The sequence below is a fragment of the Poromitra crassiceps genome (assembly GCF_964638095.1).
Source record: "Poromitra crassiceps genome assembly, chromosome: 17".
NCBI classification, from domain to species: Eukaryota; Metazoa; Chordata; class Actinopteri; order Beryciformes; family Melamphaidae; genus Poromitra; species Poromitra crassiceps.
Window position 1 is genome coordinate 23,853,337 of NC_139635.1, and position 20,264 is coordinate 23,873,600.

The window sequence follows — 20,264 nt, forward strand, 5'->3', positions numbered from 1 at the left end:
AGGTAGGATGATGCAACAGCCTCTGAATGTCACGGGCTCAAAACTGTCATGTTAGAAAAAACTGTCATGTTGTTATACTACGTACGGTATAACAACTTTTTTTTTCCATCGGACTTTGTGCCTGTCTGAGCGCACGAGAGAGGGAGTGAGAGAGAGAGAGAGAGGGTGACAAACTGTGAGATCAGCAGAGGAGAAGCTGTGCGTGGAATATCCGCGGCGCACTGAATAAGGCCTGGTTTTCAAAAGCGCAAAGCGCTAAATTAACGCCAGGGGGGAAGATATCGTTAGGCCAGTATTTAAGGCCGAAACGCCCATTCTGGCACTGCGCCATGCCTGTTTGGCCTAAAGCGCATTTCGGGGCCTAAAGCCATGTTGCTATCTTCCCGAGGCAGGCGCAAGGCAGGTTTTTTCGCGTTTAAGGCCAGTTTTTGCGCCTAAGGCCTGTAGGAGAATGGGGCCCACAGTCCCCACGTTAGAGTTTTTAGACCAACAGGATGATGGACGATTGTTTTGATCTTGTGTTCCACAAGTTTATTATGAAAGTTTGATTTTTATCTTATTCTGTTTCAGCTTCTTGAGGAGAACATCGTCACCTTTGTGAAGAACGAGCTAAAGACATTCCAGAGGGCTCTGTGTGCAGATTCCCCAGAATGCTTAGAGAGTCAGAGGGAGGATGAAGAGGTGATGGACGGTGAGGGGGAAGAGCAGAGGAGGAGCAGCAGAGAGGCTTTTCTAGACATCACACTGCTCTTCCTGAGGAGAATGAAGCAGGAGGAGCTGGCTGACTCTCTGCAGAGCAGTAAGACACTTTGAACATGTTTGACTTTCATTCTGCAGCTGTAAATACAGACATGTCTAAAACAAGATTGGAACATCTCTGAGCACAATCACCCATGAATAATCTGGTGCACATGATAATAGAAACATGAAAGAAGAGAAAACAACACCACAACAGTTGCCTTTCACTTCGAGCAAGAAACACGTCGATATTGTGCATTGAGCTCCACACACAACCATTGAGCTGAATAGATGCCGTGAGCTGCAGTTTTATAAACATTTACCAGGAAATCATCACATTTACTGTAACATTCACTCATTGATGTCATTTTGTTATTTCATTCAGAAACTCCTGCTGGCATTTGCCAACGTAAACACAAATCTAACCTGAAGGAGAGGTTTCAGTGTTTGTTTGAAGGCATTGCAAAAGCAGGAAACCCAACAGTTCTGAACCAGATCTACACAGAGCATTACCTCACAGAGGGAGGGAGTGGAGAGGTCAATGATGAACATGAGGTCAGACAGATTGAAACAGCATTCAGGAAACCAGCAAGACCAGAAGCACCAATCAAATGTGAAGATGTCTTTAGAGATAAACCATTCAAAACAATGATGACAAAGGGAGTGGCTGGCGTTGGGAAAACAGTCTTAACACAGAAGTTCACTCTGGACTGGGCTGAAGACCAAGCCAACCAAGATATACAGTTCATATTTCCATTCACTTTCCGAGAGCTGAATCTGCTGAAAGAGAAAAGGCTCAGCTTGGTGGAACTTCTTCATCACTTCTTTCCTGAGACCAAAGAAGCAGGAATCTGCAGGTTTGACAAGATCCACATTGTGCTCATCTTTGATGGTCTGGATGAGTGTCGACTTCCTCTAGACTTCCAGAATAACAAGATCCTGACTGATGTCACAGAGTCAACCTCAGTGGACGTGCTGCTCACAAACCTCATCAAGGGGAGACTGCTTCCCTTTGCTCGCATCTGGATGACCACACGACCTGCAGCAGCCAATCAGATCCCTCCTGAGTGTGTTGACATGGTGACAGAGTTGAGAGGCTTCACGGACCAACAGAAGGATGAGTACTTCAGGAAGAGATTCAGAGATGAAGAGCAGGCAAGCAGAATCATCTCCCACATCAAGACTTCACGAAGCCTCCACATCATGTGCCACATCCCTGTCTTCTGCTGGATCACTGCTACAGTTCTGGACCATGTGTTGAGAACAGATGAAAGAGGAAACCTGCCCAAGACTCTGACTGAGATGTACATCCACTTCCTGGTGGTTCAGTCCAAACAAGGGAATGTCAAGTATCGTGGGAGAGCTGCTACAGATCCACTCTGGAATACAGAGACCATAAACATTATTGTCTCTCTGGGAAAACTGGCTTTTGAGCAGCTGGAGAAGGGCAACCTGATCTTCTATGAAGCCGACCTGACAGAGTGTGGCATTGATATCACAGCAGCCTCAGTGTACTCAGGAGTGTTCACACAGGTGTTTAAAGAGGAGCCTGGGCTTTACCAGGACAAGATGTTCTGCTTTATCCATTTGAGCGTTCAGGAGTTTCTGGCTGCTGTTCATGTGTTTCTGTTATTCATCAGCTCTGGTGACAATTTACTGAATGAAAAACAGTTAACGCCCCCACCTGTCCGGATATTGAGTGATGCATCTGATCTAAAACCTTTCTACCAGAATGCTGTTGACAAGGCCTTAATAAGTCCTAATGGACACATGGACTTGTTCCTCCGTTTCCTCCTGGGACTTTCACTGGAGAACAATCAGACTCTCCTGCAAATGCAGCCAAGAAGTAGCTCACAGACCAATCAAGAAATAGTCCAGTACATCAAGGAGAAAATCAGAGATAATCCATCTCCAGAGAGAAGCATCAATCTGTTCCACTGTCTGAATGAGCTGAATGACCATTCTCTAGTGCAGGAGATCCAACAGTACCTGAGATCAGGAAGTTTATCTACAGCCAGACTCTCCCCTGCTCAGTGGTCAGCTCTGGTCTTCATCTTACTGTCATCAGAAGAAGAATTCAATGTGTTTGACCTGAAGAAATACTCTGCTTCAGAGGAGGCTCTTCTGAGGCTGCTGCCAGTGGTCAAAACCTCCAATAAATCTGTGTAAGTGCCTGGATAACTGGATAGAAATAGTGAAAATGATATTTTATACAAAAGAGCACTACTTCCAATGTTATTGTTTGTTTTGTTTGTTACTGTATTCTTTTCTCCTTCAGGCTGAGTTGTTGTCAGTTGTCAAATAGAAGCTGTGAAGCTCTGGCCTCAGTTCTCAGCTCCCGATCCTCTAGTCTGAGAGAGCTGGACCTGAGTAACAACATCCTGGAAGATTCAGGAGTGAAGCTGCTCTCTGCTGGACTGCAGAGTCGACACTGTAGACTGGAGACTCTCAGGTAAGATCAGAGTATGATGGTGTGTGTAACAATATATTGTCACTAGAACATTGCATGCTGGTTTATTTGTGGTAAGACATGTGCGATATAAACCTGCATTATACCAAGTATTATGTTTTATTATTTATTTTCTACTTGCTTCCTTTAATGATATTAGAAGGGTTGGAAGAGTTAGTCATCCATGTTTGACCTCTGACACAACAAATTAATAAACATCTATTTTGTCAGGTTGGATCAAAACAAGCTGACAGAGAAATGCTGTCAGGAGTTGTTATCAGTTCTTAGCTCCCAGTCTTCTACTCTGAGAGAGCTGGACCTGAGTAACAACAACATGCAGGATTCAGGAGTGAAGCTGCTCTCTGCTGGACTGGGGAGTCCACACTGTAGACTGGAGACTCTCAGGTAAGATCAGAGTATGATGGTTTTTGTAACAATATATTGTCACTACAGTCATACATGTTTAACCCCAACAAATGAATAAACATCTATTTTGTCAGGTTGGATCAAAACAAGCTGACAGAGAAATGCTGTCAGGAGTTGTCATCAGTTCTTAGCTCCAGATCATCTTGTCTGAGAGAGCTGAACCTGAGTAACAACGATGTGCAGGATTCAGGAGTGAAGCTGCTCTCTGCGGGACTGGGCAGTCCACAATGTAGACTGGAGATTCTCAGGTTAGTATTACTGATAGTGTTAAAGAGATTACAGTTTATATTCTGGCTTATAAGCACAATAATGTCAGTAAAGTGAGTGGAGAATGAGAAAGATCTGCAAGTGTCCAGGCCCTTATGGCTCATACAGACTACAAGATCTTCGTTGAGTCGTCCGTCTCTGTTCCTTTCACACTATACAACTGTCTGTCTTGTAATCAGGAGTCTTTGGGCTCTATCGTCGCAATGGCGGTAATTTTCTATTAGCACCAGTTTTGCGCTGGAATAGCGATGTGCAAAGCCCTAATTGCGCACGTCGGCCCGCTGTGCTTCGCGTTATCTCGGTGCAAACCTCCATAGGGGTTTATGCCCAAAACAGTATTCACACGTGTGAGCTCATGTCCAGTCCACTTCCCTTAAAAGCCAGTCATGTCTGTGACACAGCTTCTTTCGCTGACTGCACGGGCAATGCCCAAACCTGCGCACATATCCGCTGAAGTACTTGTTGTGAGGAATGAGGAAATGCCATTTCCTGATTTAACAGTGCTTGTCCCTCATCTAGCAAAGCCTTCTGCAGGCTCACCGGAATGAGACAATAAAATGTCCCCCCACCGACATGATTGCAAGTTCTTGGTAAACGACACGATAACATCATATGTAATGTACATAAGTGTACCACAAGCCACCTAGTGTTTTGGACGTGTACCGTAGCCAACGCGCAGAGTTACGTTCGAGTATGCACAGTCTCGCTGTCGCTGCTAGTCGGTGGCAAGGCTCCGCTGGGCGGGGGTCTTGAAAACTCCACTTTTGAAAAACTTTCCACTTCCGCTCACCTCCAGCGAGCAGAAACCCGCACAGAGTATAAAAGCTCCACAAGATTCCGTGTCTCTCATTTCCATGCGGCCGAGCCAAACGTCAAGCATATTCCCAGATTTAGTCTCGTAACTCTTTTCGCTCTCAAACTGTTGACAAAACCTCTGAACTCCACCCCTGCCTCCGTCTTGAGGCAGGCAGGCATGAGGAAATGCGCGGAAAGTAGACACGGTAAACCAGAACCTAACGTCACCATTTATTTCTGACTTTGTTTTCTTCCGACTTTGTCTGACGTAAATAGATCAATAAAATATATTTGAATTATCCCTAGGCTGCAAACTTATTTAAACTATGCAGATCGAAGTGGTTTCTGACAAGACTGTTAGCGTTAGTGAGAGGCTGTGTACCCCTGAGACGGTGCCTCTAAGTCGGCGTGGGAGCGTGCTCGAGGTCACTGCTGAAGGAGCCGCCTGGACGTATGTGCATGTGGCTATGTGCTCCGGAAGGCGAGCGGCTGTGCGAGGCCCGGAGAAAGTGCCTCGAAGTCGGAATGATAAGCCTGTAACACCATTTGAGCTTATTTAGGTAAGATATTAATAATGTAATGACACATCCAGCGAGTAACTGACCATAATGAAAATGGACTGCATTTATATAGCGCTTTTATCCAAAGCGCTTTACAATGTGCCTACATTCACCTTCACACACTGAAGGTGGCAAGCTGCCACGCAGGGTGCTGGCACAGCCATCGGGAGCAATTTGGGGTTCAGTGTCTTGCCCAAGGACACTTCGACATGTGGACTGGATGAGCCGGGGATTGAACCACCAACCTTCTGATTACTGAACGACCCACTCTACCTCCTGAGCCACAGCCGCCCAATGAAGACAATGTACCAACTTTGACGACGTGGTGTTCAGTTATTTTAACACGTTCACTGCCAATGACGTGTTTTTACGTCAAACAAAATCCAACGGTTCACTGCCAATGACGTGTTTTAACGTCATTTTTTTTTTGGACGGTGGGACGTTGATCTAACCCTTTTACGTCTCCTATACCAGAATTGGAGGTATTGAATGTGTATAATCTATTTTACTGACCCACTGAGTGGCGACATGTCTCTCCACAGTAGAAAGAGGCGAGCCAAAACTGGAGGGAAAAGCGCGAGGAAGCCGTTCTCATACTGTAAAATAGATGGCGAAAACGCTTTCACTTTAGCGCTGACGCACAGCGGTGGCAACGGTGGGGGGTTCCAAGAATAGACTGGGTGCACACTTTGAAACACGCACCATAAATAAGCCCAGAATCGCAAGAGCTTCATCAGAGCTCTCAACCGGACGCCAAGAAACGAGCGAAACCCATCCAGCGAGCCCCATCCAGACTGCCAGGCAGCAGCCAGGCCGCAGCAACTCGTTTGTCACAGACCCGCTGCAGAGCCAAGGAGGGCGGAGGAGAACGCCCACGGAGGGAGGTGTTGGAAGCAGAGGGGGGTTTCCTGCTGTTATGGAGGAAATTACTGTTCAAAACTATTGTTTAGATGTCTGACGTCTTACTGATGCCAAAAATGAATGGTTAAAGTGACTGTTCTATCGAATTTCACAAAAAGCTATTTATCTCAGCTTAAATTTTCAGACGCTGAAACCATGCTGTATTCAAGTGCTAATGCCTACATAACTACTAACTCTACAAACTAACTCTTTTAGACAGAGAAAGCACACATTCTATTAGTTCTTTTGAGATATTTTGTGTTCACAAAATCTTAGCAGAAAAGAATCCTCGGGTCTTGAAAGATGAGCCAGAATCCTCAAAAAAACCCTCTGGCAGAAGCTACCTACAGTAAAAAAAAAAATGACTGGCAGTGAATGTGTTAAGTGTTTTTGAGTTTGGTAAATATATAATTTTTAAGTTTTTTTAAGTGATGACGATAAATGAGAGCCACAGCTAAAACAGACAGTCGCTGTACAACTTTTCACCTTATCCACAGCAGGTCTATCGCAATTCAGTCACAGCAAAGATAGATAGACTTACTAAATAAATAAATACATAAATACATAAGCTTTTGTGCATTTCGTGAGATGAGGAAGTTTATTACTCTATAATCTATATACTCTTTATTTCCTATTTATTTAGTATTTAATTTATCATCTAAAATATTTAGTTTATAGCCAAATATATTTTCCAAAGGCCAACATCGGCTGTGTCTCATTTAAATAAGCAGAGCTTTGTAAATCCCAAAAATCAAGATCCATTGAAGAACCATACAGTACATGTAATTATTCCCCGAAATGTTTTTTTTTATACGTAACTATTACACAGTTCAATCCTTTTTGTTGGTGTTACTGTTAATTGGTCCATCACTGGACTGTTCATCACTGGACTGTTCAAACCATAAACTTTAATTAACTGCCGATAAAATAAATACATAAAAATCATAATTGACAGAAGGGATCAACAAGAAAAATCTTTGGATTAGGGACATCTGAATGAGAGAAATCCTCATAGAATAGATATTCACTCAGCCGAGCATCAGCCCATCACCAGATCATTCAGGCACGTTATAGCACAGATGACATGCGTGAATTGTTTGCTCAAAGGCAGATGGCTGAGGGGGAACTATACTGCACATGCTATTATAATTACTATTTACTATATTTACTATTTTCCAAATCTCTAAATGGATGAAAAAAATATGTTGTATTTGAGCAGTTTATAGTAGCCTAATTTAACCTCTGGAATATTGTTTTGTCCCTGGAATATTATTTTCTCTCTCTCTCTCTCTCTCTCTCTCTCGCTCTCTCTCATTCTCTCTCTTGTTCTCTCTCTCTATCTCTCTGTGATATTAACAAGTAGTAATTTGGCTCCATTAATTTGGTAAAAATAAAACAAAACCCTTGTGAGAACGGGAGGGCAGGAGAGAAGAGGGAGCAGAACAAACGCTATACTGAGGCTGGGTGATACGATTGAAATACATATCACAATAGCCACGGGTCAGTCAATATGGTTCATGGAAGCAAAGTCACATTTAGTAATCCAATTACCATATCATATATGTACTTATCTGTGTGTGTGTGTGTGTGTGTGTGTGTGTGTGTGTGTGTGTGTGTGTGTGTGTGTGTGTGTGTGTGTGTGTGTGTGTGTGTGTGTGTGTGTGTGTGTGTGTGTGTCTGTGTCTGTGTCTGTGCCTGTGTGTCTGTGTCTGTGTAGGCTGTCAGGCTGTCTGCTCACAGAGGAAGGCTGTGCTTCTCTGGCCTCAGCTCTGAGCTCCAACCCCTCCCATCTGAGAGAGCTGGACCTCAGCTACAATCACCCAGGAGCCTCAGGAGAGGTGCTCTCTGCTAGACTGGAGGATCCACACTGGAGACTGGACTCTCTCAGGTATGGACAGGCAAAATCTGCTAGAAGGCTTAGAGTCACACACATTTTCTCTGTCACACTGAGAAGAGGAGGAATATTAAAGACATAAAACAACAAAAATAGACACCTACACAGAGCTTTGTGTATTACTAAGATGTACTACAATAAAAAATAACATTATAAAGGTAAGCCATTGTTGAGAAAAAATCCATTCAATGATCCTTGCCAAGAAAGTTTGTTTTCTGTTGTTCTTCTTGCTGAGTGAAAAGCCATGGCTAACGTTAAAGGGATACGCCAACATCTTCACTTCACTGTGCGTGCATTAGAAAGCATTTTCACTCCTCAGTCCTCACTGCTAACGTTAATTAGATAGCACTACAATGGCAGTCTATGGTACCGCCATTCAGTCTCCCAAAATACACATTCTAACAGCGCCAGAAACACTCACATGTACATGTTGTGAAACGGTCATTTTCGAAGTAAATCTATTCACCTTATGCAGCCCCGCCCACTTGACCCATTGTATCGCGACTTCCTGTTCAAAAGGCCGGCTGTTTTACCTGCTCAAACTAGTCTGACTCACCTGGTCAAACCTAGTTTAACTCACATTATGTGTCACAGGAAGTGCAAATACAATCGGAACCTCCGATTGTATTTACACTTCCTGTTAGTCTCTAAAGCCTTCTGAATAAGGTGAATAGGGAGAAGAAATAGCAAGAGGGTTCCCTCCAACGAAAATTCGTTCCTCGTTTAACTGAGGCACATGTGTGCACATCAGTGGCGGCTGGAGAGATTGGAAACAGGGGAGGTAGCTTAAAAAAAATGTGGGTGTTTTTTTCTTCTCTTTTGCCCAAAACGCCCAAATCTCATTTTAAATTAGGATTAGGATTAGACTGTTGTGATGTCATTATTCAGTTTTAACCAGTGTTGGGCACTGATTACTAAAAAAGTAATGTATTACATATTACTCATTACTATTTTCAAAAGTAATATTATTACTTTACTTATTACTCCATGCCAAAAGTAATTTGTTAGATACTCGTTATATTACTTTTCCGTTACATTCCACACAAATGGCAATAGGCCTTTTTCACTGCAGCGATTTTGTGTCTAAAAGGCAGGAGGTAACACAGGTGCACGAAGATGTTAATTAGGGTTTCCAACTTCCAGTCCATTTAGGTGTTCCAGTGCTGGAGCCCTAATTAGTTAGTTGGTTGCACCTGTGTATACTCTGTCTTCTAGACACAAATGGCCGTTGTGAAAAAGGCCCATGGCGTTTTTCTCATCAAAATGCAGACTTTGCGGTGCGAATGTGTTAGTCTATTATGTGCCGTTCCATTTAAACTAATCGCTTTGCCAGAGCACAGCTTCCTACAGAGATGCTTGATGAAGAGCACACCTGGCTCAAAGTGATGACTGACAAGATGCAATCAGCTTCTGTTTTATAGAATGCAGTATGCACTGCCAATGCAAACTCAATACGTATAGGCTACATCTTTGCTTAACAAGTTTGTGTCACAAATAACATTAGCTCTGCAACATTAACATTAACCTGACAATAATAACAGCAATGTTTGATGTCCACCAGCTTGTGAGTTTTTACGTTATCTCTGTATTTTAACAGTTTTCCGGTTTCTGTTGTGCTGTCCTCTCGTCTCGTAACGTTAATGTTAGGAAGTTTGAGCTCGTGTTTTTCACAGTGGAAAGAGTGTTAGTAGCCTACCTGTCCTGGACACCTTTCTTCCCGACAAAAACAAAGTCATGGGAATATATCCAGCCACGGATTTTCCTCCTTGGCTCAGCAGGCAGAGAGGGTGCTCTGAATGTGCTCTGCGGTGACGTCACCTTGTTTTGGGAGCGTTAAAGCCATGCTGCTTGTGATCAGTGAATGCCGACTGCGTGTCATTTTGCAGCGCAGCGGCATCACAGAATGGACTCAACAAAAGATGTAATGACTAACGAGTTGTTTTATCTTGAAGTAACTGTAATATTACTTATATTCTATAGTAATTCGTTACACTACTCGTTACTTGGAAAAAGTAATATTATTACACTAACGAGTAACTAGTAACTCGTTACTTCCCAACACTGGTTTTAACCATCAATAATTGTTCCTTTTCTCATTATTTCATTTCTCAGAGTAAATACTGTATATTTATTTCGAGATTTTTGTCAATTATTTGTGCTGTTATAGTTATAATTAGCCTAGTTACTCACTTCTACACTATCTTCGATTGTGTTACTTATGGATGGCATGGAATTATAGTGAAAATAGATTATCCCCCCTTTTTGCTGGGGACCCCACTTTGAAAACCACTGGCTTAGGCTAGAACTGATGCGAGAAGGTTTCAGGATTTATCTCTATGCATTAGGCTGTGATTACTATTTATATAAATCTATTTATTCACATAGATTCATGATATATTATGGTATACAGCCTATACCTGTGACATCAATGTTTTGATTAATCTGCGCCAGTACCGAAAATGTAGCCTATTACTGCATGACTGATCCTATGATGTCATTGTAATCACACTCAGGTGTGCTTTCACAAGACAGGTGTTGTCCATTCAATCAGCCCACCTGTCTTTATAATGGCTGTCTTGCACTGTTTGTATGATACTTGACAAAGTCTATGGCCGAAACTGTTGTCAAATAGCGTTAAATTACACTTTATTGCATCTGGAACGAGAGTGTGCCTTGCAACTATCAACATACTCGTTTAGTTACATAAAATAGTATTTTACCTGGGCACTTCACACAGACTACCCGAAGTAAAGACACCGGAGCACTCTTTTCCGTCTGCACGTTTTAATAGAAGGGGCTGACTGACGTTTCGACAGACAAGTCTGTCTTCCTCAGAGTCAAGCAGAACACTGAACAATGGGAGGTTTATATACCCTCCTCCACAGTGATGTCATTAGCAGCCATTTTGAATAATAATAATAGGAAAAAACAATGACACAAATATGACATCAAACAATTTACAAATGGGCATATGAATGTGGGGGAAAAAATGTATACATATATCACTGTTTTCCCAAGGACGATAGGCTATATCGAAGGGGGAAAAAACCACAAATCAACATATACCCATCACTATTTACTAGGGGTGTCACAATATATCGTCCCACGAAATTTCGCGATAGTAAAACGTCACGATATGTATCGTTGAGATGAAATCTCATATCGCAAAAAAATTGAAGTTCAATGTGTGGAAAGTAGTTCAGTTGAACAAGTCTCTGAAGAGACACATGAGAAGTTATACAGGAGAGAAACCATTCAATTGAGTTTCTGGCAAAACTGTTTACTTGACAGGAAAAACTGAAGATGCATAAAAAATAGATTAAGAAAAGTCTTGTTGTTTGAGTTTGAAGAAAAACTGAAGATGCATAATGAGAATTTATACTGCTGAGAAACCTTTTAGTTCAAAGTAAATCTAAGTGACGGTGTAACTCATTCAATTGCAAGATAAGCCTCATCTCCAATCTCATGTTTTTTCTAGTTGTTATTGTAATAACAATTTCCCACAACAGCATGTTTTGTATTTGTGCATTTCAAATAAAATACTACTTTTCCAGTCATATATTGTCATTATTCAAGTTTAAAAAAATATTGTTAAAATCGTATCGTATCGTATCGTTATCGTGAACCCAGTATCGTGATACGTATCGTATCGTGAACTGAGTGTATCGTGACACCCCTACTATTTACAGTATTTACATGTTCTAAATAAAGACTTCCACTAAGAGTCAAAAGGAGTGTCATTGTTTTTTCCTATTATTATTATTCAAAATGGCTGCTAATGACATCACTGTGGAGGAGGGTATATAAACCTCCCATTGTTCAGTGTTCTGCTTGACTCTGAGGAAGACAGACTTGTCTGTCGAAACGTCAGTCAGCCCCTTCTATTAAAACGTGCAGACGGAAAAGAGTGCTCCGGTGTCTTTACTTCGGGTAGTCTGTGTGAAGTGCCCAGGTAAAATACTATTTTATGCATATTGTCCTCCTCTGTTGAGCACCAGGACCCTTTTTATTCCAAACCTGGCTGAAGCGCGCTGGACTCTATTACTACTGTAACTCGTTTAGTTACATTCCAATTCATCAACTTTGGAGCGTAATTTACCCCCCCCTTCCCGACATGCTAGGTTAACATGCTTCATCCCAATCGATTCCTTATTTCTTCTACTTTCATATGGTATAAAGATCACCACTCACGCTTTAAAAATGAGCTCGCTGTCAGCCATCGATTTACAGGCCAAATTCAGTTTAAAAAATGTGGGAATTCAAGGTTGCAGGTTTTATTATAAAAGAATTACAGCATGAAACATCAATACGACAAAAATAGCGCTCCTCGGTGAACCATTTCCACGCCGAATTTAATAGAAGGCCCGGATAACTTGAAATCAATTGACTTACTTGCATATCCATGCCGTCTGTAGTGGAACCGCTGCAGCCGAGACGTTGCAAATATTCCAGTTTTCTGACATTGCAAATCTCCCAGTATTGCGCCGTAGCAAGGCTCCCGCAACTCGAAACTCGTTTTGGGTCGTAATCCAATGCAACGACTGTCTGGCTTGTGAACACTTACTGATTGATAAAAAGTAAATAAAAATAAGGGGGAAATATAATATGCTGCTACTGTCATCAGTAAATGTCGTAAATCATTCCTGTCAGGTCATCACATGGGTCATCAAAGTGGATTTCACTTCCTACTTGATTCAGCGTGAGAGACCAGTGGACGATACAATGTCAATCTTAGCAATCTATCGAATAAACAACCAATTTGGTTGAATAAATTAATTGATTGGTATTGATTGGTAAGGGTGGGTCCCTGTCCAGCTCAATCTGATTGGTTGAAAAACACATCACTCTCACATCCTTCTCTGTGAATTGCAAGTGTTTTTCAACCAATCATATTTTGCATTAGATAAATTAGTAAATAAATAAAGTAAATAAACGCCCACAGGGGTAATGTTTTTTTATATACCCCTGCAGGCTGGCTGGGGCTAGACTCCTGTCTGCATGGAGCTCTCCTTTCCATCAGTGCCATACAGGTCACTGTTATTGAAGCATTTTAAGAATATAATGGATGAAAAAATGAGCGTCTGCACATCAGAAAAAACACATTTGATTGATATTTTATTATAAAAAATATGAAAAATGGGGGGGGGGGGGAAATAAAATATATATTATATAAAATCCTCAATCGAATAGAGGAGGACCATCCTCCTATGCCTCACTGGAAAAAACCTCCTCTGGTGCACATGCTCAGCCAGTCACTCATCCAGAAGCGGAGCGCCCACAGTCTGGCTGCCTCTGTTGAGGTGAGCTCAGGCTGAGGACAACCCTGGGAGAAGGAAATCGATTTTCTTTAAATGCGTGTTTCACAAATCTGATCGTGGCAGTTCTTTGTATGTACATCAAACACATTAAGCTCATGTTTTTGTATCTGTTGGGGAGCTATTTCCAACAAATTTTACAAGATTGATGGGGCTGGGGAACTGTTTGTCCGTGCTGGCCATCCTGGCTGCAGACACAGTAGGGGTTGAACATGCAGAGACTGCAACATTTACACTGGATACACTGCATAGGGCAGGTATCCTGCTAGTTATAATTAAGATGTGTTAAAAGAAAATGATTAAAATTCCTTCAGAGTGGATAAAGATCTTTAACAATTTTAAAAGAAGGTATTTGAAAAAAGGATAAAGAAGTTTTAAAATCTTGAAGAATATAGGATAAAGATGTCTAACATTTTTTGAACTCGTTGTTATGCCAGACCATAGGCGAAGTTTGAACTTTAGGGTTGAGGGAGCAGAAAAAATCTAGAGGAAAATTAATAATTAGGATAGCAGCAGGTACATTTATCCTGACTAATATCCCCAATGAGAGCAGTTTCCAAGGCCAGTCTCGTTAGAGCATTCTGTGCACAGAATGACAAGACGATTCTCCTATAGGTCAATTCTGTGACGTGTGTGAGCTGAATAAGCACATGCCCTTCCTACTAGGCATAATACTCCCAAGTGATGGTGTAACATTACGTTAGACTACATGGGCTGCTGTGGACACCACAGCAGCCCAGGCTGCAGTAGGCTAGTAGGCTACTGTTTATAGTTTCTGGAGTCCGCATGGACTCGGACTGGAGGAGACGTGGAGAGAGAGGATCGAGAGAGAGAGAGAGAGAGAGAGAGAGAGAGAGACAGAGGGGAGCAAAGTAACATTAAGTAGCCTGCAGATCTGACAAGCGTGTAGCCTAACCAAATGAGAAAGTTGTTAAAAGGAGAGACCTACCGGTATGAGTGCTTGAGCACTGAGCAGCAGTGTAGCGTACGTTTAAATGTACAGCATGGTAATTGCCTGTCATGGGTGCGCATGCGAGATGCCCGTGCAGGCGGTTGCATCACCACAGTAATGGAATTTAGACCAGCTGCAGCTAGAACTTTGGTGTAGTTCAGTGTGATTTCCCACATATTCAGTATGATTCGGTATGACGTATTGAAATTATTTCTTATCACTCTGTCATCTTGGTCACCCCCCCCCCCCCCCCCCCACCGCAGCGCATTGTCCTGTCTTAAATGCAAGGTAAAATGCAAATGAAGTAGTCACATGATCAAATGATCAAATGTTTCATTCTCTCTTTAACGTTTCCATCATCAAAGCGATTCTGCTCATCTGACTGAATTTATTCCTCCAGAGTGGACCATGATGCAGTGCAATGGTTGAAACCAGGTCTGAGGAAATGTAAGTATGAATTTAGTTTGATTCATGAAAACAAAGTAACACATTATACTAACAAAAATACTGAAAGAGTGCAGATCTCCACCAGGTGCCGCTATGCCTAACCATAACCTAACCTGACGATCCTCAAATGGCTCATTTCCACCACATATAAGAGCACAGTACAGCTCTACTCTACCTGGCCTTACTCGGCTCTATTTGATATAGACTGTTTTCATAGCAAGTTTACTCGCCTCCGCCCACACCTGGTCGTCATAGCGACCGCATATCTGCCCTCCGCCCATAGCCCAAGTAGGCTAACATATAACGTTAAAATTAAATCCATACACATAACTTATAAACTGGTTATGAAATACTGTTGCCTCTAAATGACCGACATGGGCAAATGTGACCATCGTCCAGGAGAATGGATATCAATTTGTTGTTATTTAGATGCATGCGCTGCGCGGGGGACGGAGGTTACACTACGACGAGAAGGGAAGCCACTACCCCGGTGGCCACTCACCAGGCAAGACCGCGGCTTCGCTAAACCCCCACCTCCGGCCTAGCGGAGCCGACCTAGCATATAACTAAAAGGGCTTCCCGAGCAGCGGACTTTTTCTCCCTCAAAACAATTGACCTACCGCTAAGCCACGCCCCGAACGCAGACGAGCCAATCACAACGCGTGCAGCTCTACAATACACTCGGACATTCTCAGCTTAGAGCTCCATAGAGAAGCACTAGAAAACACGAGTTTCCTCTGGTTTTATACATGTATAAGTTGAAAAAATGGTCAAACGATGTGCATGGGGGTAAATGCAACATTACGAGGTATCCTGGGAGGCCAGGCAATTGATAATATTAAACTAGTAAACGTAGATCCACTCACATCCACAATGCTACTGTTTTGGACATTAAATCTGTAATCGTGGTGACAGCGAGATGACGAGTCTTCTCCCTCATTTGGCTTCCAGGATCCAAAAGGTATCGTAAAATCATCATGGTATTCAGAAAGTATATGTATATACAGAAAGTATATATATATAAAATGCTGAATTATGCGAGTTTCCAGTCATTACGTTATGCGCGTGGAGTTGGTGAAGAGGTAGAGAGGAGAGGCTGGCCAGCGAGACTAAGAGGAGGCACATTGATTGATATGATTAAAACATCACCAGACACCAGTCAAACCCTAAAACGAGGGAATTAATCACGTTCTCCAAATAAATGTGATGTAGTCTAAAGAGAAAAGATCCAGGAGGAAAACATGATGTTAAAAGCTGGAAGCTATGCCTCTGCTGATCTGCTACACCCATGCGTCCGTGTCGTTGTCTCGCTGTGAAAAACATCAACATTATTTAACGTTTCTTGATTATACAGAGGTACATGAAATAGATTACCAGGCACCGCTCTTCAATTCGGCATATAGGCTATATAATCCACGGAGAGGTTACTCTAAGTGTATGTCAATTCTGGATGTGAGTTGTCTGTTATCCCCGCCTGCTGTCTTCCTCCGTTAAAACGTTTGATTAAAGATTCACTAAAGCCGTTTCCAGGAATGCACGTATCGCATTTCTTTTTATCGATAGCTTTAAATGTTGTAGGCTACTGCCATGGCATAGTGAAGTACTTTCTGATGGCTTCTAGACAATATCAGGGCTCAAAAAGTTGTGAAGAGCGTCTTGGGATATAACTTTAACAGTGACGGCTTCCATTCTACTCAGCCACACTAAGGTCGCTTTCACATATAAGCTGGTGGACTCGGTGCGATTTGGGGGGGTGAAGTTGCAACATTTTTGCAATTTTCATTTGGTCTGGTTCGCTTTCACACAGCAATTTGTCAAGCGCACAAAACTTTCTGAACAATGTCACGCGGTCGAACACTCACTCGTCTATTGGACAGAATAGAGAAGGGAAATCTCTCCTCTCTTCAGCAGGCTTCTTGCCTGGCTGAGGGTTGACTGAACAACACAAGTGAATCCGCAAAACACAAAACATGGAGCAACACCACCTGCGATATTGGGATTTCTGGTTTTACTTTGGTGTTACTATCAAATACATATTTGACAAGAATGTGCCCAATATGAGCAGCAGATGAGGCAGCAAGCTGTTGAGATGTTCTGCAGATGAGACGAGTAGCCTACGTACCGAAGGAGATACTGTAGGCAAGCTAGCTGTTGAGAAACGATGTGTTGTTATGATGACGTACGTCAGGACGTGCAGGTACTGTACACGTGTGCACGCCGCAGTGTTTGTTTTTGCTCCCTTCTACCGTCTTCTACTCATGATGCACTGCATGAGTGCATCAGATGCACTGGCGCTCTTGTGTTTAGTCTGGTTTGCTGTCACACAACAAACGAACCGCGCCAGGGTTCACTTGGAAGCGAACCGAGACCCACGTTTACAAGCGGACCAGAGTTTGTTTGTTTGTTCCGCCCCAGAGTTCGTTTGCGCTTTCACACCACCCCAAACGAAGCAGACTATCCGAGGAAACGAACTCTGGCGCTGTGAAAGCGGACTAATCAGCTTATATGTGAAAGCGACCTAATACCAGTGGTGAAAATGGGCCAAAACTGCGGACTCCGGTCCGGATCCGGACACAGAAGGGATCCTATCTGGACCCAGCCATATAACCTAGAAATAATTGAGAATTATTAAATTTTCACAGAGCGTTTCTATTTTAAACTGTAGGCTACCGCTTTATAGCCATTATGGTACTTGTTTATCAGCACAGGACACTCGCTGACCAATGCATGCGTCATCACACGTGATTCTACTCAGCCAATCAAATGTGTGAGTGGGGGCTGCCTATCTGCACTGTGAGTGACACACACACACACACACACACACACACACACACACAGGGGGAGAGATGAGGATGAGGCTGCAGTCAGACAATATGTGAGCCAGAGAGGAGTTATGTCACATGGTGTGCTCTAAAAAGGGAGGAGTTATTTCACATGGTGTACTCTAAAAAGGGAGGAGTTATGTCACATGGTGTGCTCTAAAAAGAGAGGAATTATGTCACATGGTGTGCTCTAAAAGAGAGGAGTTATGTCACATGGTGTGCTCTAAAAAGAGGAGTTATGTCACATGGTGTGCTCTAAAAAGAGAGGAGTTATTTCACATGGTGTGCTCTAAAAGAGAGAAGTTATTTCACATGGTGTGCTCTAAAAAGAGGAGTTATGTCACATGGTGTGCTCAAAAAATTGGAGTTATTTCACATGGTGTGCTCTAAAAGAGAGGAGTTATGTCACATGGTGTGCTCTAAAAAGAGAGGAGTTATTTCACATGGTGTGCTCTAAAAGAGAGGAGTTATGTCACATGGTGTGCTCTAAAAAGAGAGGAGTTATGTCACATGGTGTGCTCTAAAAGAGAGGAGTTATGTCACATGGTGTGCTCTAAAAAGAGAGGAGTCATTTCACATCGTGTGCTCTAAAAAGAGAGTTATGTCACATGGTGGGCTCTAAACAGAGAGTTATGTCACATGGTGTGATCTAAAAAGAGAGTTATGTCACATGGTGTGCTCTAAAAAGAGAGGAGTTATGTCACATGGTGTGCTCTAAAAAGAGGAGTTATTTCACATGGTGTGCTCTAAAAAGAGGAGTTATGTCACATGGTGTGATCTAAAAAGAGAGGAGTCATTTCACATCGTGTGCTCTAAAAAGAGAGGAGTTATGTCACATGGTGTGCTCTAAAAAGAGGATTTATGTCACATGGTGTGCTCTAAAAAGAGGAGTTATGTCACATGGTGTGATCTAAAAAGAGGATTTATGTCACATGGTGTGCTCTAAAAAGAGGAGTTATGTCACATGGTGTGATCTAAAAAGAGAGGAGTTATGTCACATGGTGGGCTCTAAAAAGAGGATTTATGTCACATGTTGTGCTCTAAAAAGAGAGGAGTTATGTCACATGCTGTGCTCTACAAAGAGAGGAGTTATTTCACATGGTGTGCTCTAAAAAGAGAGCAGTTATGTCACATGGTGTGCTCTAAAAAGAGAGGAGTTATGTCACATGGTGTGCTCTAAAAAGAGAGGAGTTATGTCATATGGTGTGCTCTAAAAAGAGGAGTTATTTCACATGCTGTGCTCTAAAAAGAGGAGTTATTTCACATGGTGTGCTCTAAAAAGAGAGGAGTTATGTCACATGGTGTGCTCTAAAAAGAGGAGTTATTTTACATGGTGGGCTCTAAAAAGAGGATTTATGTCACATGTTGTGATCTAAAAAGAGAGGAGTTATGTCACATGGTGGGCTCTAAAAAGAGGATTTATGTCACATGTTGTGCTCTAAAAAGAGAGGAGTTATGTCACATGGTGTGCTCTACAAAGAGAGGAGTTATTTCACATGGTGTGCTCTAAAAAGAGAGCAGTTATGTCACATGGTGTGCTCTAAAAAGAGAGGAGTTATGTCACATGGTGTGCTCTAAAAAGAGAGGAGTTATGTCATATGGTGTGCTCTAAAAAGAGGAGTTATTTCACATGCTGTGCTCTAAAAAGAGGAGTTATTTCACATGGTGTGCTCTAAAAAGAGAGGAGTTATGTCACATGGTGTGCTCTAAAAAGAGAGGAGTTATGTCACATGGTGGGCTCTAAAAAGAGGATTTATGTCACATGTTGTGCTCTAAAAAGAGGATTTATGTCACATGTTGTGATCTAAAAAGAGAGGAGTTATGTCACATGGTGGGCTCTAAAAAGAGGATTTATGTCACATGTTGTGCTCTAAAAAGAGAGGAGTTATGTCACATGGTGTGCTCTACAAAGAGAGGAGTTATTTCACATGGTGTGCTCTAAAAAGAGAGCAGTTATGTCACATGGTGTGCTCTAAAAAGAGAGGAGTTATGTCACATGGTGTGCTCTAAAAAGAGAGGAGTTATGTCATATGGTGTGCTCTACAAAGAGAGGAGTTATTTCACATGGTGTGCTCTAAAAAGAGAGCAGTTATGTCACATGGTGTGCTCTAAAAAGAGAGGAGTTATGTCACATGGTGTGCTCTAAAAAGAGAGCAGTTATGTCATATGGTGTGCTCTAAAAAGAGGAGTTATTTCACATGCTGTGCTCTAAAAAGAGGAGTTATTTCACATGGTGTGCTCTAAAAAGAGAGGAGTTATGTCACATGGTGTGCTCTAAAAAGAGAGGAGTTATGTCACATGGTGGGCTCTAAAAAGAGGAGTTATGTCACATGGTGTGCTCTAAAAAGAGGAGTTATTTCACATGGTGTGCTCTAAAAAGAGGAGTTATTTCACATGGTGTGATCTAAAAAGAGAGGAGTTATGTCACATGGTGTGCTCTAAAAAGAGGAGTTATTTTACATGGTGTGCTCTAAAAAGAGAGAAGTTATGTCACATGGTGTGCTCTATAAAGAGAGGAGTTATGTCACATGGTGTGCTCTAAAAAGAGAGGAGTTATGTCACATGGTGTGCTCTAAAAAGAGAGGAGTTATTTCACATGGTGTGCTCTAAAAAGAGAGGAGTTATGTCACATGGTGTGCTCTAAAAAGAGAGGAGTTATGTCACATGGTGTGCTCTAAAAAGAGGAGTTATGTCACATG

At 42.3% G+C, this 20,264-nt stretch overlaps 1 protein-coding gene across 1 annotated transcript in view; it reads left to right on the top strand.

Annotated features, from left to right (window-relative positions):
• Positions 1–13,344, top strand: part of LOC310792269 (protein NLRC3-like) — a gene marked incomplete at both ends in the record, with an annotated part of 46,711 nt that extends 33,367 nt beyond the window's left edge. The window contains 7 exons of the mRNA XM_083653991.1: positions 571–799; positions 1,124–2,903; positions 3,017–3,190; positions 3,419–3,592; positions 3,688–3,861; positions 7,853–8,023; positions 13,278–13,344. Coding sequence (XP_083510117.1) covers positions 571–799; positions 1,124–2,903; positions 3,017–3,190; positions 3,419–3,592; positions 3,688–3,861; positions 7,853–8,023; positions 13,278–13,344 — 2,769 coding nt within the window. The remainder of the gene's footprint in view (positions 1–570; positions 800–1,123; positions 2,904–3,016; positions 3,191–3,418; positions 3,593–3,687; positions 3,862–7,852; positions 8,024–13,277) is intronic.
• Between the last annotated feature and the right edge of the window lie 6,920 nt (positions 13,345–20,264).